Raw genomic sequence first — 17,376 nt, 5'->3', positions numbered from 1 at the left:
ACAACATTTCTCTTTTCAATACTGGTTCTTCCACTATTTTCATGCACATAGTCAGTCCTTTACTGCTATTGATCTCTCAATTTGCTCACCTTCATTATTTTCCCACTTTTTACAGAGGGTTGACAATAATCCAGGAGGCGGTGATCATTTTCCTATAATCTTGAGAGAGACTGTCTGTGGTTGATGCCACCCGACCCACATGCCCTTCCATTCCTATTTGTACGGATGGTTTGAAATCAGGTGACTGTGGAATCTGCCATGCTTTGTTGTGGTTTGGTAGTTGCACACACAGAATCCCCTCTACAGTTTCTGTGTTCACTGTTGAACTGTACGGTATTTCTCTTTCCCTGGATCACTTATAAGCTAAGCAGTACTTAAATTGCACTGCTTCTACTGACTTGCTTAGTTCTCTACTGGTCCTGGAATAATTTCATGTTAGTTCTCACCCTGTTCTCACTGATATTCAAAATTGACTGATCCATTTCTCTTTAACATCTACCTCTATCCAGTTTTTCTGGATACCAGGCCAGTTGGTATTTGCAGGAATGGCCTTGCCGACACCATAGCTAAATCTGCTCTGGTTCCATCACTGTCATGCCTGTTCCATGCATGGACAATGGTCCTGTATTCAAGGCTCGGCTCTGTGCCAGATGGCAGTTAACTTCGAATGAACAACTTAAAAACAAGCTTTCCCAAATAAAATCCTCTATTGGACTTTGGGCGTCTTGCTTTTGTAAGGATTGGAAAGGGGAATTTGTCATAACTAGACTACACATTGGTCATAGTTTAACTCATCGTTTTCATTTATCTGGAACTGATGCACCAATGTATTGTCTGTGTGACACTCAGGTCATAATAAGCCACATTTTACTGTCTTGCCATTGTTACAACTCTCAACGATGGCACCATTTTAAACATTTGTTGTCTTAAGATTTATCCATAACGTTAAACAGTGTGACTGGTGATGGTGACACTGTCCACCTTACAAATGTTTTAGTATATTAAAGCCCATTAATCTTGTTAATGTCATTTAAGTATTTAATTTATGAATTAGACTTTTTTTTATTGTGATTCCCTTTTAAAAAATAAAGTACAACTAGTTCAATTTGAAATTATAAAATGATTGCAACATCAAATAACTCAAAACCAGGACTGGAAAGACCAACTTCAGGTGTGAAATGCTGATGTTTGAACTACCCATTAGTCATCCTGGTGAGTTATAATAATTAAAATTTTGCTACAGAAAGTCTTTGAAACATATTACTTTATTTTCTGAAAACAGCTGTAATGTCAAATAACTCAAAACAAAGACTGAAAAGGCCAACTTCAGGTGACTGATGCTAATATTTGAACTTACCTGTTAGTCATTCTGGTGAGTTATGAGAATTAAAATTATGCTACAGAAGGTCCTTTTCAACTTGTGTTACTGTAGTTTCTCTCACTGCTGTAAACTAGATATAAAAGTTGGATTTAATGCTATTTATGTTTTTAATTCAAAAACTAAACTTTGTTTTCTTTTACCTAAATCCTGTTTATTAATTTTAATAATTTGACTTTAATTTTAACTTTTTACTAGATGTTTGGCACACATAGCCCAGTTGCTTTGCACCATAAAATGCCAAACTAACCAATCAAACCTCAACTTGACAATTTTATAACTTTTCTAAATTCACAAAACAAATTTATTAAATTTACCATGGAATGTGGTGAAAACAAGAACATTGAGTTTTTGGACTTAAATATGAATATAAATAACAGCAAAAATTCCTTCAAAATCTTCAGAAACTGACTTACAGTGACACTATCATATATGCTTCTTCAAGACATCCAACATCTCACAAACTTAGCTGTTTTCAATAGTTTGTTACACAGGCTTATCAATGTACCCTTTTTATATTAAGATTATGAAAGTGAATTAAAAACTGTAAAACATTACTGTTAACAATAGCTATACTGCAAAGTTAGTTAGCATGTTGTTTAAAAAAAAAAGGTGGCCTGGAAATTTTAGAAAAAAATAGTCTTAAAAACAAATTAAAAACAAAATTCTAAACAACCAAATGAAGTTCAACTCCCCACTTTTTTACCCCATTTCTCTCATTGAATTTCAAGGCCACATCCAATTCTTTGTTTAAACATATATTTGTTACAAAACGTTTTAGTCTTTGACTGATTATATCTTTACTGGCAAAACAATGGTTGTGAATAAATGACGTGCTTGTGAAGCACGCAGATGTCTTGTTCTTCCTTAATTTTGTTTATATTCACTTTTGTACTTAAACATCATAATTCAAATGAAATTATAAAGCAAGCTTTGGAAAGAAATTAAGATTATGGTTTTAGCAGAATTTGTTCACAAACACAATCTTCTAACAACATTTTACCAATATTATACATTTTTCTTACCTTCATATAAATATGTTGAACTGAAAAACCTCATCAACTTGTACAGTTCAAGAAATTCATAGGCAGTAATGATTTCATTAGAAGACTGCTGAAATCAATGCAAAAACATCATTTATTTGAAATTATTTGTTGTGTTTCCTAAAATTAGTTTTCATCATTTAGTCAGTGATGAAAACTTGAGAAAATAATAAAAGCAAAATGTGGATCTTTTAAAATCTTTCATGTAAAAATGTTTGTTGAAGTTTTTCCCACACACAAAAAATACAATACTTTTACTTTCTTTAACTTTTTTATTCAGTGATGCAGTTTTGTTCTTGAGGTGTATTGCACCCAATGGAAATATGAAATAAGAAGTTTATCTAAGAATTTGTCTTCCTAGGAACTTGTTTCTATTGATAAATAAAAAAAAATAAATCATTATGTAAAAGGAATGTTGTTTTTTTTATTTCCTTTGTAAAAGGGTTTTTGTTCAAAGTAAGTAAAAGGCTTTTTTTTTTATATAAGAATTTTAACTTTTATTAAGTATTTGGAACAAGGAAGAACATTTTGTAATGGAATAATTAAATATTGTGTAGGGTTAAAATTGCACAATGTTTTGACAATTTTTCTTCAGTTGAATTGAAAATATTCAATTTCTCATGAAATTATAAATTTAGCTTGCCTACACAGTATTGGATTTCAAGAGAAACAGATATATTGCATTTTGTATAAATGCACAAAAGTAATCAGAAAATCATTGGAAATAAATAAGAGGTGATTAGCTTTTAAGCTTCCTGAAATAGTATGTACATTTTTCCTTTGATTATTTTTTATCCACATTTTTTTTGTAACCTAAAGATGGCTTAGGAAGGTAGAAACGTTGTTTTCTGCTTTATTTTAATAAGTTTCACTACCCATATCACTGCCTTGAGATACATTTATACTTTGGGTATGGTTCAACAATTTGTATTTTTCCTTATATTTTTGTTTACTTTCCTTTTACATTCTCAGAATATGAACTTTTTTATTACTTCATGAATTTTTTATTTTGTTGTTGTTTTGTTTTATGGACCATGAATATTTCATCTGTTTGTGCTTTAAATTGAGCATATTATGCTGAATTTTGTATTTTGCAAATTTAACTTAAATATCCTGGTGAACATTATGTACGATTTTCCTTTCCCATAATTGTGGTTCTGTTCTGGCAGTAGATATTATAGCTCTACATGTTCTTCTGTCTATTTCAAATTTTATTTGAAATGCATACTTAGCATGGGTGTTTTTGAACATGTCATTGTCCAAATGAGGGTGTTTTGTTTGTTTCTGAATTGTAAGAGACTAATCATATTGCTGAAGTTGTGTTTATATTTGATTTATACCACAAAGGTGAGGCAAATATGATGTTATTTCATTGTGTACTCTTCTTTTTAATCTTGTATTTGTTTTTGTTCTTCCTTTTATTTTATTCAATGAAGGTTTGTTGGAGGGATTTTGCAAGACTTTCCTTTTCTTCACATATTTATAAAATCTGTTGTGTTTATTCTCTTCTGAATTAATCTAATTTCAGACTATTTCTACAATGCTTTTTTGACTATTTCATATGAACAACCTACAAGAGGACTGCTCTCTTTGAAATGTTTTTGTTCCCTAATTATTTGAGTAAAATATTTAGGTCTGAAAGGTCTTTTGTATATTTCTGTCAGCTTAAACTTGTTTATGCTTATACTTCATTTGTCTTTCATACAACTTTTTTTCAGTTATTTTACTTTTTCCTAATAACATAATGTATGTTCTGCCATTCTTGTGACACACTTACTTATAAACTCTAGGTGTTCATCTTACATTACTCTTAAAGTTGCTTCATGTTTACTCAAGCACGTCTACATGCATAAGTGTTACAGAATGCTAAAAAGATTGAATTTTTCTCTCAAACATATAATTCAACAACATTGTTAAGCTTAGTGCATTTTACATAGTTTATATTTTCTTCAGTAGTTCATAATTCTGATATAAAATTTGAGTATACAAATTCAGTTTGTAGTATATGTAAATGATATTTGCATATGTTGAGAAATAATGATACTTGCAATAGTATCAGGGATTTAAACATTACATTTCTGCATTCCCGAGGAACTTTGAGGAATTTTATACTTTTAGTTGGCTTTCTTCATTGGGAATGCATGGTCTGTCTGTCTATTCCTTTGGTATGTTTGTTTATTTAAAATTAAGCACAAAGCTACACAATGTGCTATCTGGGCCCTGTCCACCATGGATATCAAAACTATGTTTTTAGTGGTGTGAGTTCACAGACATACCATTGTGCCACTGGGTGACCCTTTGGTCATGACTAATGAAAATAAACATATTGCATGGTATAAATAAAAAGAACTTGTGAAGAAATGAAACTTTACTTGAGGGAATGTAATCTTCCTGATGGCTTTTTCTTAGACTAAATATAATTTTATTTCATTTTTTCTATTCCTAAGTAGTTCTGAATAGGTAAACAGAAGTCTTGTTTGAGAACTGATATAGTTATAAGAATATACACTTTGAAAAATGAAATTAGTAATTATATGGTATCCGTATTCTTGCATATTTCTAAAAGATGAGATCTTCCCATTGTTAAATAATGTTTCAGAAAATTTTGGTACTTCAGTTCATTTAATGACATGTCAATAGATAACCAACTCTTATAGCACTAGAATTATATTAAGATCTGCAATATAAACCAAAGACACATTTTAATATTTCAATACTTAAACTTGAAACTTGTAAATTTGAAAAAATTTGAAAAGGAATGTCCTTTCGTTATGGTGGTACAAAATTCTAAACTTCCATGACAGTGCTGTATATGCCAGTGGCATTGAAAGAAGTAAACCGAATATTTCTGACAAGCATTCAAGCTCACTTGCATATTGTTTTCACATTTGACACAGCAAAAGAGTAGTAACTTCAGCTATATGAACATGCACAAGCAGTCAAGATTTAACTATTATATACATTCCCATCAAATAAGTCATGATTCTTTATACCTAGAAACATATTGAAAGTTTGCTTAAGAATTGTAGAGTACATTTATAATTGTTTATTAAGAAGTGAACACTAAAAAAGAAAGCAAGAACTTAGCAAGTTCATAAATTAAATACCTCCAATATTGGAGTATAAGCCCACAAAAGTTTACAAGTACAATACATTTTTATGATGTTAATATACTTTCTTAATTACTAAAGTATAAAATTTAATTTTATTAGGTCTTACAAAATGACTGCTCTTTATTTTTATCAGTTGGCGAGAGAAATTACTTGGCTTAGTTCTCCTTTTATTTGATTTTACAGGGGCAGTTGCTGGTGTTATTGACATTGGAACACAGTGGATGAAAGACCTAAAAGAAGGAGTCTGCCCACAAGCCTTCTGGCTCAACCAAGAACAATGTTGCTGGTCTTCAAATGACACCTTTAATGAAGGTGACCACTGTGCACAGGTTGAGTTGTTTTTTTTATTTCTTTGTTAATGCATGTGTATAAGTGCAAATCTTTTTTTCATGGCTTAGTAAAGATAACTTAAATTTGTCAGGTATTTTTGAAAAGAATGTTTCCTCTTAAAGATGTGCATATTATTAAACTTAATTCATGCATGGTATAAATGCTGCATTTGTTGTCTGTTGGAAAATTTATAAAAGTGAAATCTCAGATTTCTGTGAAAATAAATTAAAAGAAATTTAAGTTATAGTATGGGATTCTTTGACCAAACTCTCTGAAATTGAACAATGTTTATGTAAATTGTGTGAACTTGCAACAGCTCTTTGGTACACATACCTTAACATATACAGTCTCAGTTGTACATTTACATATAAAAGTGCATTCTCTATCATGATAATTCATGTCTGTTAATTTACTTTAGTAGCAGAATTACCCGATCTTTGGGCAGGTATAACTGCTAGTTCTTGTGGAAGGCTACTGGTTTCAGTCTTTTCTAGAACTGTCTGACAGTTCTACAATAACGTACTCATACTTGATATTTAATAATAACATCCATGAGAAGAAAAGGATTTTATTGAAATTTCAGTTTAAGAATGAGCTGTCATTGCATCACAGAGTAGATTTCATGTAAAGTATTTCTTTGTAGACACAGTTATCAATGAAAGTGCCTTGCTTTTGTGTTGCAACACTCATGAGATTTTTACTAAAGAAAACAATTTTTACTGATTAAATCTGAAACTTGCTGCAGTTTGTTTGTAATTTTTAATGGAAATTTCAATTGTTTTATTTATTTCTCAGTTATAAAATACTATCTAATTAGAAAAATATGATTGGTGAGGTAGTTTCTGAGATCCAGGTTTTAGACATATACATTGCAAGCTCCATCATAATAAGATTGTAAATTAAATATTGACATTTGTTGCTATAAAGGGGAAAATAAACAAAGTAAGTTTTATTATTTATATTATAATACTACAATGTATATAAAAGTACATGTACATTTATAGAGCTTCAGTTATTCAAAATTTAAGCAACATTGACATAGTAGATTTGGAATATTTTATTGATAACCCCATATAGTTTTGTGGTTAAAATTCATTTCACACTTTTTTTTAGGGGGGAGGCAGCAGCTTCAGGCTCAAGAATGCTTCATTACAAAGATCAAAATATTCATAAGCCATCCATAAGAAACTCTCATCCTACTGAATACATGATTTCACGTATTTGGTTTACTTTTTAATCACAATATAGCCAAACTATAATGTTATTTCTATCTCATTGTCAGAGATTTATTAGTAAAGATAATTTTTAAATCTTAAATCCTTAGCCTGGTAGTATAGTTAGAACACAAAAATACAAAACCCTATATGTAGCTTGCACTTTCAAAATATGCTTGAGGGTTTTGCATTTGTATTTTAAATTGATTTTTTGGACCTGCATGTTTTCCTAACATTGTAGCTTAGACAATACATCTTTCATACGTACATATATGTGTTAATGTTATTTAAAAGTAACAAAATAAACTGAATCACCATATTTTTTTTCATAAAAGGAATATTCCTGTGTGTGTGGTGGCTTGGTGCTAATATGAAAAGTTACATAGAGTATACAAGGATGAACGCTTTATGAACGGTCATCTTTTTATACCAACAGAAATTTAAAAACATTTCCATTTACTAAGTAGAGATTTTTTGCTGACAATGAAGTAGTTAGCTCAGTGTAAAGAATTAAATCTTAATTCTACTTCACAAAGTAGAGTGAAGTTCAAAGGCTTGTGTTTTGTGTTTCCAGTAACAACAACATTAACCACGTTCATCATTTACAGTTTTAACATAGTTTTAGACTAATTATTTCTGTACGCTTAGTGATATTTTTACTTTCACTTAAAAGCGTTGCTTCTGTCTTGAGGATTGGTTTGTTTTGAATTTTGCTCAAAGCTACTCAAGGGTTATCTGTGCTAGCCATCTCTAATTTAGCAGTGTAAGACTAGAGGGAAGGCAGCGAGTCATCACCACCCACTGCCAAGTCTTGAACTACTCTTTTACCAACAAATAGTGGGATTGACCATCACATTATAATGCCCCCATGGCCGAAAGGGCGAGCATGTTTGGTGTGACGGGGATTTGAACTCACGACCCTCAGATTTATCTGGAGGGAATCAGACAATTGATATTGTTATTAATATCCTCCATAAGAGATAGTATATGACTCAAAATGGAATTTGGGTTTGTCCTATCTGTGTGTTAAGATAATAATGATAATTCCCAGTATAAAATGCCTTTTAGAGCAAGTATATAGTGAGCACTATTTACATTTCAACATGTATGTAAACTGTGGAAGACAAATCTTTTACATGTGCAACTGAAATGCTGTAATTAAGACTTAAACATAAATTTCATGTGATAATTTACAATTTTAGGGCATTTTTTAAAATAAATGGGTAATCTGTGCCATTTCATAAATATGGTTTTACATTGCATTTTTTCTTTTTTCTTATTTCTAAAATATTATCTAAAAGTATCTTACAACACTTGCATAGATCTTGTGATCATATTTTTGTAGTTTTGTATTTGTTCTTTTAAATTTAAATGTTTTGTTGAAGATAGTTAAAATAGTTTCTTCATGTGATACAGAAACATTCATTAAAAATCCTGTGAATAACCTAGCTGTAAAAACAGTTGTAAATGATATGTTCAGAAGAGCAAAGTGCACTTTGGCATAAAGTGGTTTTGTGTGTGTGCATTCTTTTTGCTTCCTTAACCCTTTCATAACAGGTCACAAATCAAGGGCCATGTCATCATATTTGTGGCTTGCATTCAACATTTTATTGAACTACTATTTTATAAATTTATGTCAATAAATTTGGAATCAAATTGTAATTGGTTGTAACTTGTACTTTGTTGTACTTGTACTTTTCTATTCTTAATAATGAGTCTTTGTTATGACCAGTAGATACAGGGTTAATTTTCATGCACATTCAACTTAGATTTACACAAAATTTCAAATCTCTGAGTATACATTTAACCAACTACTTAATTAACAACATTGTGTCATTGGCTGTAGGAGCATAACCTGTACACAACCAGTGCACTCTTAAATCTATTAATTTCAATTTTAGAGCAGAAAATCTGAATTAAACTTGGGTATAAACTCAAAAACAAAATATTATGCACAATAAACAGACTGTGAAGTACTCTTTATCTTTATTTATACTTAGGTTTTGAAATGTTTGTAATTCACTGTTGACAAAAGTAGAATATCAGAACACTTAATTTCAGTAATGTCTTTGTGTGAGACAATTTTTGATTATAATTGTCAAAAACAGGAATGTAAAACAGTTCATCTCTAATATTATCTCTATATTTAAAATTTCAATTTTGAGATGAAACAATATTTTAAAGTTTATAAGGAAATTCAATGTACTGAAAACACTGATTTGATTTTCTTTGAATGAAATTATAAAGGTCAAGAAACACAAGTTTATAATAACAATGAAAATATAACAGAACTTCCTAAATTAATAATTTTTCTATTTAAAGTATATTGGTACTGAATTAATACTGTTTATGAGTTTAATAATTAAGTTATTAATTTTAAGTTTTCCTGGTGATGGCCCAATCAAGTGTGATTAAAAAAGGGTAGCAAAATAACTTTGTTTATTGTTTACAATATTCTAATCTTTATTTGTTTTAACCTACAACTGTTTTCACTTGTACAAGAAAAAGGTCATAATTGGTTAATTCATGGATATGTTTTTATGTGCAATTGACATTTTAAAATATTAAGTGGGCATTCATATAAAATATTGGATATTAACATTTCAAGATTTAAATAGACTTGTGTGATTGGATCATCTCGGAACATGACAAGTTAATAAGTGATTTCATTTCCAAAGTCAAATTAAATTTGATTGTTAAATTTGTTCAAAATGGCTCAGAAAGTATCTGATAATACAACTGACAGTCCCCAAATTGATGTCATGTATAATTTTTTGTCAAAATGATCATCAAATGCTTTAACCCACACTTTTATTAACCATTTATGAAAACCAGGATGAAAGATAAGGTATACATGGAACTAAATTTAAAGTTACAGGAATGTCGGTCTAATCATTTGGTGAGAGTTACCATGAAATAAAAAAATTTAACTGCTTCTTGTATGTAATATTCCACTGATATAAATAAAATAATATAAAATATACAATATATAGTGTGATTAAATTTACAATTTTTAGGGTAATACCTGAAATCTTTATGGAAAAATAAGTTTTTATTCTTAGGATTAGGCAGTTAGCAAACTTGTGTACAATTCATAAATATAACTATCAGTATTAATAAGAATTGCTCTGATTTGATGTTGAGTTTTGTCATTTTATAGCAGTTATGCATGTATTACAGTATGGTTCTGGTGATATGTGATTTTGAACTGTTATCTTTCTTTTCATTCATAGAATATATTTGTAGATTTTTTCCTTTTGTCACACTAGATCCTCAGTATTAATTCTTCAAATTTCACAAATCATTTAAACTTTTTTTTTAATATAAAACTATTCCTTTATTTAAAATATTGTGCTAATACTAATACAATGTTATCATTCCAAGACTTACAATTTTAGCAATACTTCAAGTCAGTCATTTTCTTTGCATAGGAACTTGCAAGATCCAATTTGCATTTTAGATTTACATGTAATAAATAAATGAATTTGTTTTAGATTATGCCTCAAATATATGTTTGACTACAAAAAAATTTTCTATGTGCTTTTCTTTTAATCAGTGGTATACCTGGGCTGAACTTTTTGGACATTTCAGGGATGATGCATGGGCCTTCATAATTTCTTATATACTGTATGTGATGTGGAGCCTTGTGTTTGCTGGTCTAGCTGTTTTACTTGTTAGAACCTTTGCTCCATATGCTTGTGGTTCAGGTATTCCAGAGGTATTTATCTTGCCTTTTAAAATCTTTGCTTATTATGAATACTTGGAATACATGAATATTTTGTATTTGTTTCTATTTTATTTTATTTATTCTCAATTACTTTCCATATTTTTAATAACTTTTTTGTTATTTAAGAATAATTGAAAAATTATATATGAGAATGTATTTAATTACCATTTTCTATTTCAAACATTTGTTAAATTGAAAATATTTTGGTGATTTTTGAAATAATTTGGTGAAATGTATCTATGAGGTATTAATAATTTAGGTCAATTCTTCCTATCTTTTAATTGTGTATGGTTTTTTTTTTACTTGAATTTGAGAACTGTTAAGTGGCCAGCTGATATTGTTTTCCATTATTAAAACAATTTTTTTTAATTGGAAGGTAATTGAATAACTTAAGTATTACTGATAAAGAATTAAATATAGTTTGTGTGTATTTATGACTGCAAGTTATGTGGTTATGCACGTACAGTTGCTTTCAGGTTTTTTGTTTGTTTATTTTATAAAGGAAGATTATAAACTTTGCTAAACATCAAAATGTAAATATTTCTACCTTTAAAAAAAATAATCTGAAATAGTTCAAGTTTTTTTAAAATAAGAAAAGATTTTAATAAAAGATTTTAATTTTTAATAAAATAAGAAAGATTTTAATCTTTTATAGTGTTATGCTGGATTATTTGATTTGATACAGCAGAGGTATTTTAAAAAATCCTCTGGACAAAAGCACAAAGTAAAACTGGTTTTATGATATAGTTGTAAAAGGTACAAGTGAAATTATCAGTACATCTTTACATTTTGAATATTAAAGTATTTCATATTCTCAGATATAATTTTTTTTATGTATTCAGGTTGGTTCTAACATTTCTTTAATAGATAAAAACTATCCTTAGTGGATTCATCATTCGTGGCTATTTAGGTAAATGGACACTGGTCATTAAATCTGTTGGAATGATATTGGCTGTATCATCAGGACTTAGTCTTGGAAAAGAAGGTCCACTTGTACATGTGGCCTGCTGTATTGGAAATATTTTTTCCTATCTTTTTCCTAAATATGGAAAGAATGAAGCCAAAAAGAGAGAAGTAAGAAATAACCAATTTTATTAATCAGTTTTATTGATTGATTGGAAGTACTTGGTATCATATGATTAATTAATGAAAAATTGAAAATTTGAATATTGTGCTGGAAATTTAAGAATAAAGAAAATCTTTAATTATATTGAATTTTATGAACTGTGCTTTTTTACAGTTACTCAGTTTATTCTTTTATTACTTACAAACAATCTGTATTTTGTATGCAGTAAGAAATTACATTCAGTATTATAGTATTCAAGAAATTTAGTTGAACCTGATTTTGTTGGCACACTAAATTGTCATGTTACTTTACCTCATCCACTTTTAAGGTTCTTTACTTTCTCTGATGTTGACAATAAGTTTGAAAGTAGTTACATAAGCCAGTTAATGGCTTCAATTTAATATTTGTGATGAAAATGGTATTATGCTGTAAGCATGTTTTTCTCTTTTTTTCACATTTTGTACCATTTAAGAATTGTTTTTTTTGCCCCAAGTTTTTACTAATATTATTATTTACATCTGCTGAGCTATATCTAACCTGTGCATCTTTTATGTGCCACCAGGTTGCTTTCAGTTCAATATTATTTTTTAAATCAACTGGAATGTATTTTTCAAAGGAGCAAAAGTTGTTTTTAACTCAATGTTACTACATCATCAGCTGAGTTGTATCTTTTATACAAAACATGGTTGTCTTTTGCTCAGTATTAGTACTTGCATCAGCTGTGCTATGTCTGTATATCTTTCATATGTTATTAGGTTGTCTTTTGTTTAAGAAAAGTACTCATTGCAGCTGAACTGTATCTACATTTCCAAATGAAAGTATTGACACCCTATGTTTATTATACCATAGTGTGTGTAGGTAAGAGATTAAAAATAAACATTTAGTCAACTTTAACCAATTTCAATAAAACAAAAATGCAAAATACTACATAGAAAGTTAAATAATCTATATCAAAATAAACTTGTTTCATTTAAAGTATATACTTGGGACAAAAGTATTGGTACCCTTGCTTTAGTATTTTGTATGTTTTTTGCTTTTATTTACAGCTTTCAATCATTTGTGATGATTCTTAACCACTGCATTACATCTTGTTAAAAAATATAGGCTAATTTTATCTTGCATATTTCCTTCAGCTTTTAGTCTTATAAAACCAGATAATTCTCTGAAAGAATACTTCAGATTTCTCTTCATAATTATTGATGAATTTTAAATTATTTGTTTAACTGATTTTCATTCAAAGTGGTTCGAAACAAGGACTGTATGTGTTACAATGCTTCTTTGTTCAGTGTCTTTGTACTATTCTTTCATGCACTATTATGCTTGCTACTTCTAAATCATTGTTTAAATCTTTGCCTATTAATCTTGTAATCTTTGATTTGTTTTGGCAGCTCAAAGAAGCCTCCACCCTGATTCATCTATAATTGTTTTTGAATATTAATTTCTTTCAAGTATTCCACTTGAATTTATTTTGTGATATTTCAAGATTTATGCTCATATTGTAGGTTTTGGTACTCCATGTTTATTTGAAACTGCTCTACAGCCATTAACTTTGTTGCCTACTGCAAGTGAGTTTCTCAGTTGTAAATTCAACTTATTTGTCTTCATCATCATTTACATTGTTGTCACAAAGTTCTTCTTCCATTGATATAGCCAATCATTGCTTCTTTTCTGTATGTTAACTTTATAATGCAACATGTTTACTATACAATTGTTTTCAGTCATTTCATATATTTTTTAATGAGTTCTATTGAAGTTTTCCAGTCATTACATAAAAGGTGTCAATACTTTTGTCATGAACAAATATTTGAAATTACTTAAATTCTTTTTATTTTTATTTATAAATATTATTTTTTTAAATTAAAAGGAATTGTGTATTTTGAACTTTGTCATTAATTATTGGGTAATGATCACTAATAGCTTGTATTTCTTGATTTCTTAATTTCCATGTTTGAATGTATGATACCAGTACATTTGTCTGTGGCTGTATCTATCTTTTATGTACCATAAGGATGTTCTCCATCTCATATTAGAATTCACATCAGTTGATTTGTATGTACCACCATCTACTATTTTGCTTGATATTAGCTGGGTTGTATTTATATATCCTTCATGTTACCACAAGGTTACATTTTGTTAGTGTTATAGTACTTGCATCAACTGGGCTTTATCTTTTTATCTTTAATATACCACAAGGTTGCCTTTTATTCAGTATTAGTACTCACAAGTTGAGCTATATTTATATATCCCTTGTGCATTGTCAGGCTGCATTTTGTTCAGTATTTGTACTTGCATTAGTTGGATTCTGTCCATGTGAAGTGGTGTTATATGTAGTGAAAGAAATTCAATGTTACATAAAGAAACTTTGAAACTGGTAATGAAAATTATTAGGCCTAGTAGTTGTTAAAACAGTCACATTTTAATGCATAAGTTTCTACAATATCTAAAATATATCTTTTTTCGTTAACTTAAAATATTTATTTTTATTTTACCTTCTTTTTAAATATAATCAGATTGTTATCCACCTTTGTATTGCTACAAGTAGTATGGTCCTGGCTTGGTCTGGTAGCTAGCACATGAGGCTGAATATAATAGGAATTGGGATAGAGGTGGTCAGTTTTGATTAATCAGTATAATCAATCATCTATGAGTAGCAAACACATCAATTAGTGTTATGTAAACTAATTAATACTGAAACTTTGCATTTCTAGTTATTAATGTTTTTAGTTATTCCAATATTCCCGGATTAATTGAAATTATGATTAAATCATGTGTCACAAAAATAATCAACTAATTAAAATTAATCTTTCCAGTTATTAATATTTTTAATTATTCCAACAGTTGATTAATCAGAAATCCAATTATATCATTTGTCACAAAAATAATCAACCAATAGATATTATTGTTTCTGATTATTATTGTTATCAGTTATTCCAGCAATTGAATAAGTAAATCTATTATTGAACTATTTGTCATAAAATAACCAACTAATGAAGATTAGGGTTTTCATTTAATAACGTTTTTGATTATTTTAACTACCCAAATTACCAAAACACTGCTGTTATGTTTGCTGTTTAGCACAAAGCTTCATAATGGACTATCTGTGTTCTATCCAGTTTCAGCCTAATAGTTGTTTTTTGTTTTTATTTACTTTAAGTTTGTTTAGGGGAAGCAGGTATCTTGATAATTCAAGACTCAGGTTTGGTTCCCATTGTCACCAAACTTGTTTGCTCTGTCATTGTTATTGCAAAGCTATTAAGGGTTTCTGCCATTACCACCAATTTTGAAGTCCTGACTAAAGGCAACTAGTTGGCAATACCCACCACCATTTAAATTTTGGTTTGCTTTTACAGACCTTCATATGAGTGACACTGTACTTACTAACTGATGAGCACATACCAATGATTATCCATCTATGGTTTAAAGTATGTGAGACATAAAGCACACAATCCACACTTTAAGATTTAGACACATTATAAAAATGACAGTCAATCTTGTTACTCATATCAAAATTCCAAACAAGACCATTGTGACAGCAGGTGTTATTACCAGGTTAGGAATAGCTGTGTCTGAATCAACTTGTGCTTCAGGTGCCACATTCATATTGAAAATTCCAACATATTGCTTACTTGAATGCTAAATACACTGAAAAACTGTAACTGGTTTATTATGTTCTCTATGTTAATGCAGTCTATGATCCTTTCAAGTCCAGTTTTTTGTTGTTTTTTTATGTGAAGTTCACTTAAATCCAGTATTGATTAATTTTCTGCTACAATTCTATCTCCAAACCAATTATTTATGTTTATATATCTATACTAATTGATGGAATTATTTCCTACATATTGACAGATATTGTCAGCTGCATCTGCAGCAGGGGTGTCAGTGGCTTTTGGTGCTCCTATTGGTGGTGTTCTATTTAGTCTTGAAGAGGTACGTAAAATTGAAATCTTAATATATGAAAGTTACTGTCATAAAACTGTAATATTTGACTTTGTTTACAGTCAAGATGGTAATATATAGTGATCTAAAAATCATGAATTAAGTTGCACCAAAATATTCCTAATTTCAATGATGTGCCAATTCTAATCACTTAATTTTTGTATGAAAACCTTTACAGGCTTCTTAACTGTAGTGTGACCAATGGGTGTTTAAAAAATATTTGTAAGCCTAACTTTGAAAATATTAAATTCATAAAAAATTTGAAATGTTTGTTTGTGTTATTGCAGTATGTTTGACATACTGATATAGTATTTGGTTGAAATTAATTAGAAATGTAAACATCATACAAAATTTAGAAATAACTTATTAAAAAAAAAAAAAAAGAATTGTGAGCCAATTTCACCTGTATGTATTAAGCAAGATTTTCCAGGTACATGTGCAGCCAGTTTTTATATATTTTGACTATTATTTACAACTGGTGTGGTTACTTGTAATCATGCCTTGGTATCAACTGGTAACAAAAGGGAGTCCTCAGTAGCTGGAACACTACAGTTAATAGTTGGTCCATGTAAAAGATTAGAGTAAATTAATTTGTGAGACCTTTGTTTCCCTTTTATTTTCTACATTTTTGGGTACCAGCAATGCCAAGCATGAATTTTGCATATACCGAATTTGATTTTATTACTAATCAGGATTACTAGCAACTTACCTTCAAATTGAAATTTTTTTTAGGCAGGATATAAATTAATTTATAAGATCTTTGGCATGGTCAAATACATTAATCAAAAGGGTTTGACCTCCAGAGCCGAAAACTGTAATTAAATCTCAAATCAATCAAGAGGTGATGGAATTACATGCTTCAAGTTTGTACCTAAAAGTTTGCAGCTAAAACAAATACCAATGCTCTGCTATGGTCATTGAATGAACACAAGAACCCAGTAGTTTTTGTTTTTTTTTATCAGCTAGTGATCATTATTATTAAGCTATTCAAATACATTTTAGAATGTCACAAAAATCTTTTAGGATGTTCTTTTAATTTTGTTGAAATTTGTTTTTGTCTTATTCTGTACTACAGTTATTTTATGATTAACATAACTATACATGTTCTAATATTTTGAAACAATAGATACTGTAAGGTTAGTGTCATACAGTATGTATCTAATTTTAAACAGTTTGCTTGCTAGTATGTATATATGAATTGTATATGCTTTTATGTTATGACTGATAGAAACACCTTATTGTTTTGAAAACAGTATAGGTTGTTTTTAGTACAATAAATACTACTTAAAATATTGAAAGTATTGCTATTCCTTCTAGGTAACATATTGTAAAGGCTTATCTTGAATTTTTAGTTTAATCATATACCTTTATTAAAGTGATACAATAATTTTTATTTCCAAAAAAGTATATAATGATTTCAAAACTTAATTTTTACACACAGTGATATTCTCTTACCTGTGTAAGTAAGTTATTGAAGCTTGTGAGATTTCACATAATCTAACAAAATGGTTGTAATTGTGAAAGTCTTTATATTAGTAAACAAACTGTGCATGATAATAAGTAGAAAAT

At 29.2% G+C, this 17,376-nt stretch overlaps 1 protein-coding gene across 17 annotated transcripts in view; it reads left to right on the top strand.

Moving 5' to 3' along the window:
• The window catches only part of LOC143239606 (H(+)/Cl(-) exchange transporter 3-like), a 102,435-nt gene that overhangs the window by 52,911 nt on the left and 32,148 nt on the right, over positions 1-17,376 (top strand). For 16 of the 17 annotated variants that reach the window (XM_076480860.1, XM_076480865.1, XM_076480867.1 and 13 more), the window contains 4 exons: positions 5,718-5,863; positions 10,635-10,796; positions 11,673-11,879; positions 15,718-15,798. In XM_076480860.1, coding sequence (XP_076336975.1) covers positions 5,718-5,863; positions 10,635-10,796; positions 11,673-11,879; positions 15,718-15,798 — 596 coding nt within the window. The remainder of the gene's footprint in view (positions 1-5,717; positions 5,864-10,634; positions 10,797-11,672; positions 11,880-15,717; positions 15,799-17,376) is intronic. The other variant, XM_076480869.1, reaches the window with a different exon arrangement.

This window comes from Tachypleus tridentatus, chromosome 13, assembly GCF_004210375.1.
Source record: "Tachypleus tridentatus isolate NWPU-2018 chromosome 13, ASM421037v1, whole genome shotgun sequence".
Lineage (NCBI taxonomy): Eukaryota > Metazoa > Arthropoda > Merostomata > Xiphosura > Limulidae > Tachypleus > Tachypleus tridentatus.
This window is presented reverse-complemented; position numbering and strand designations above follow the sequence as displayed.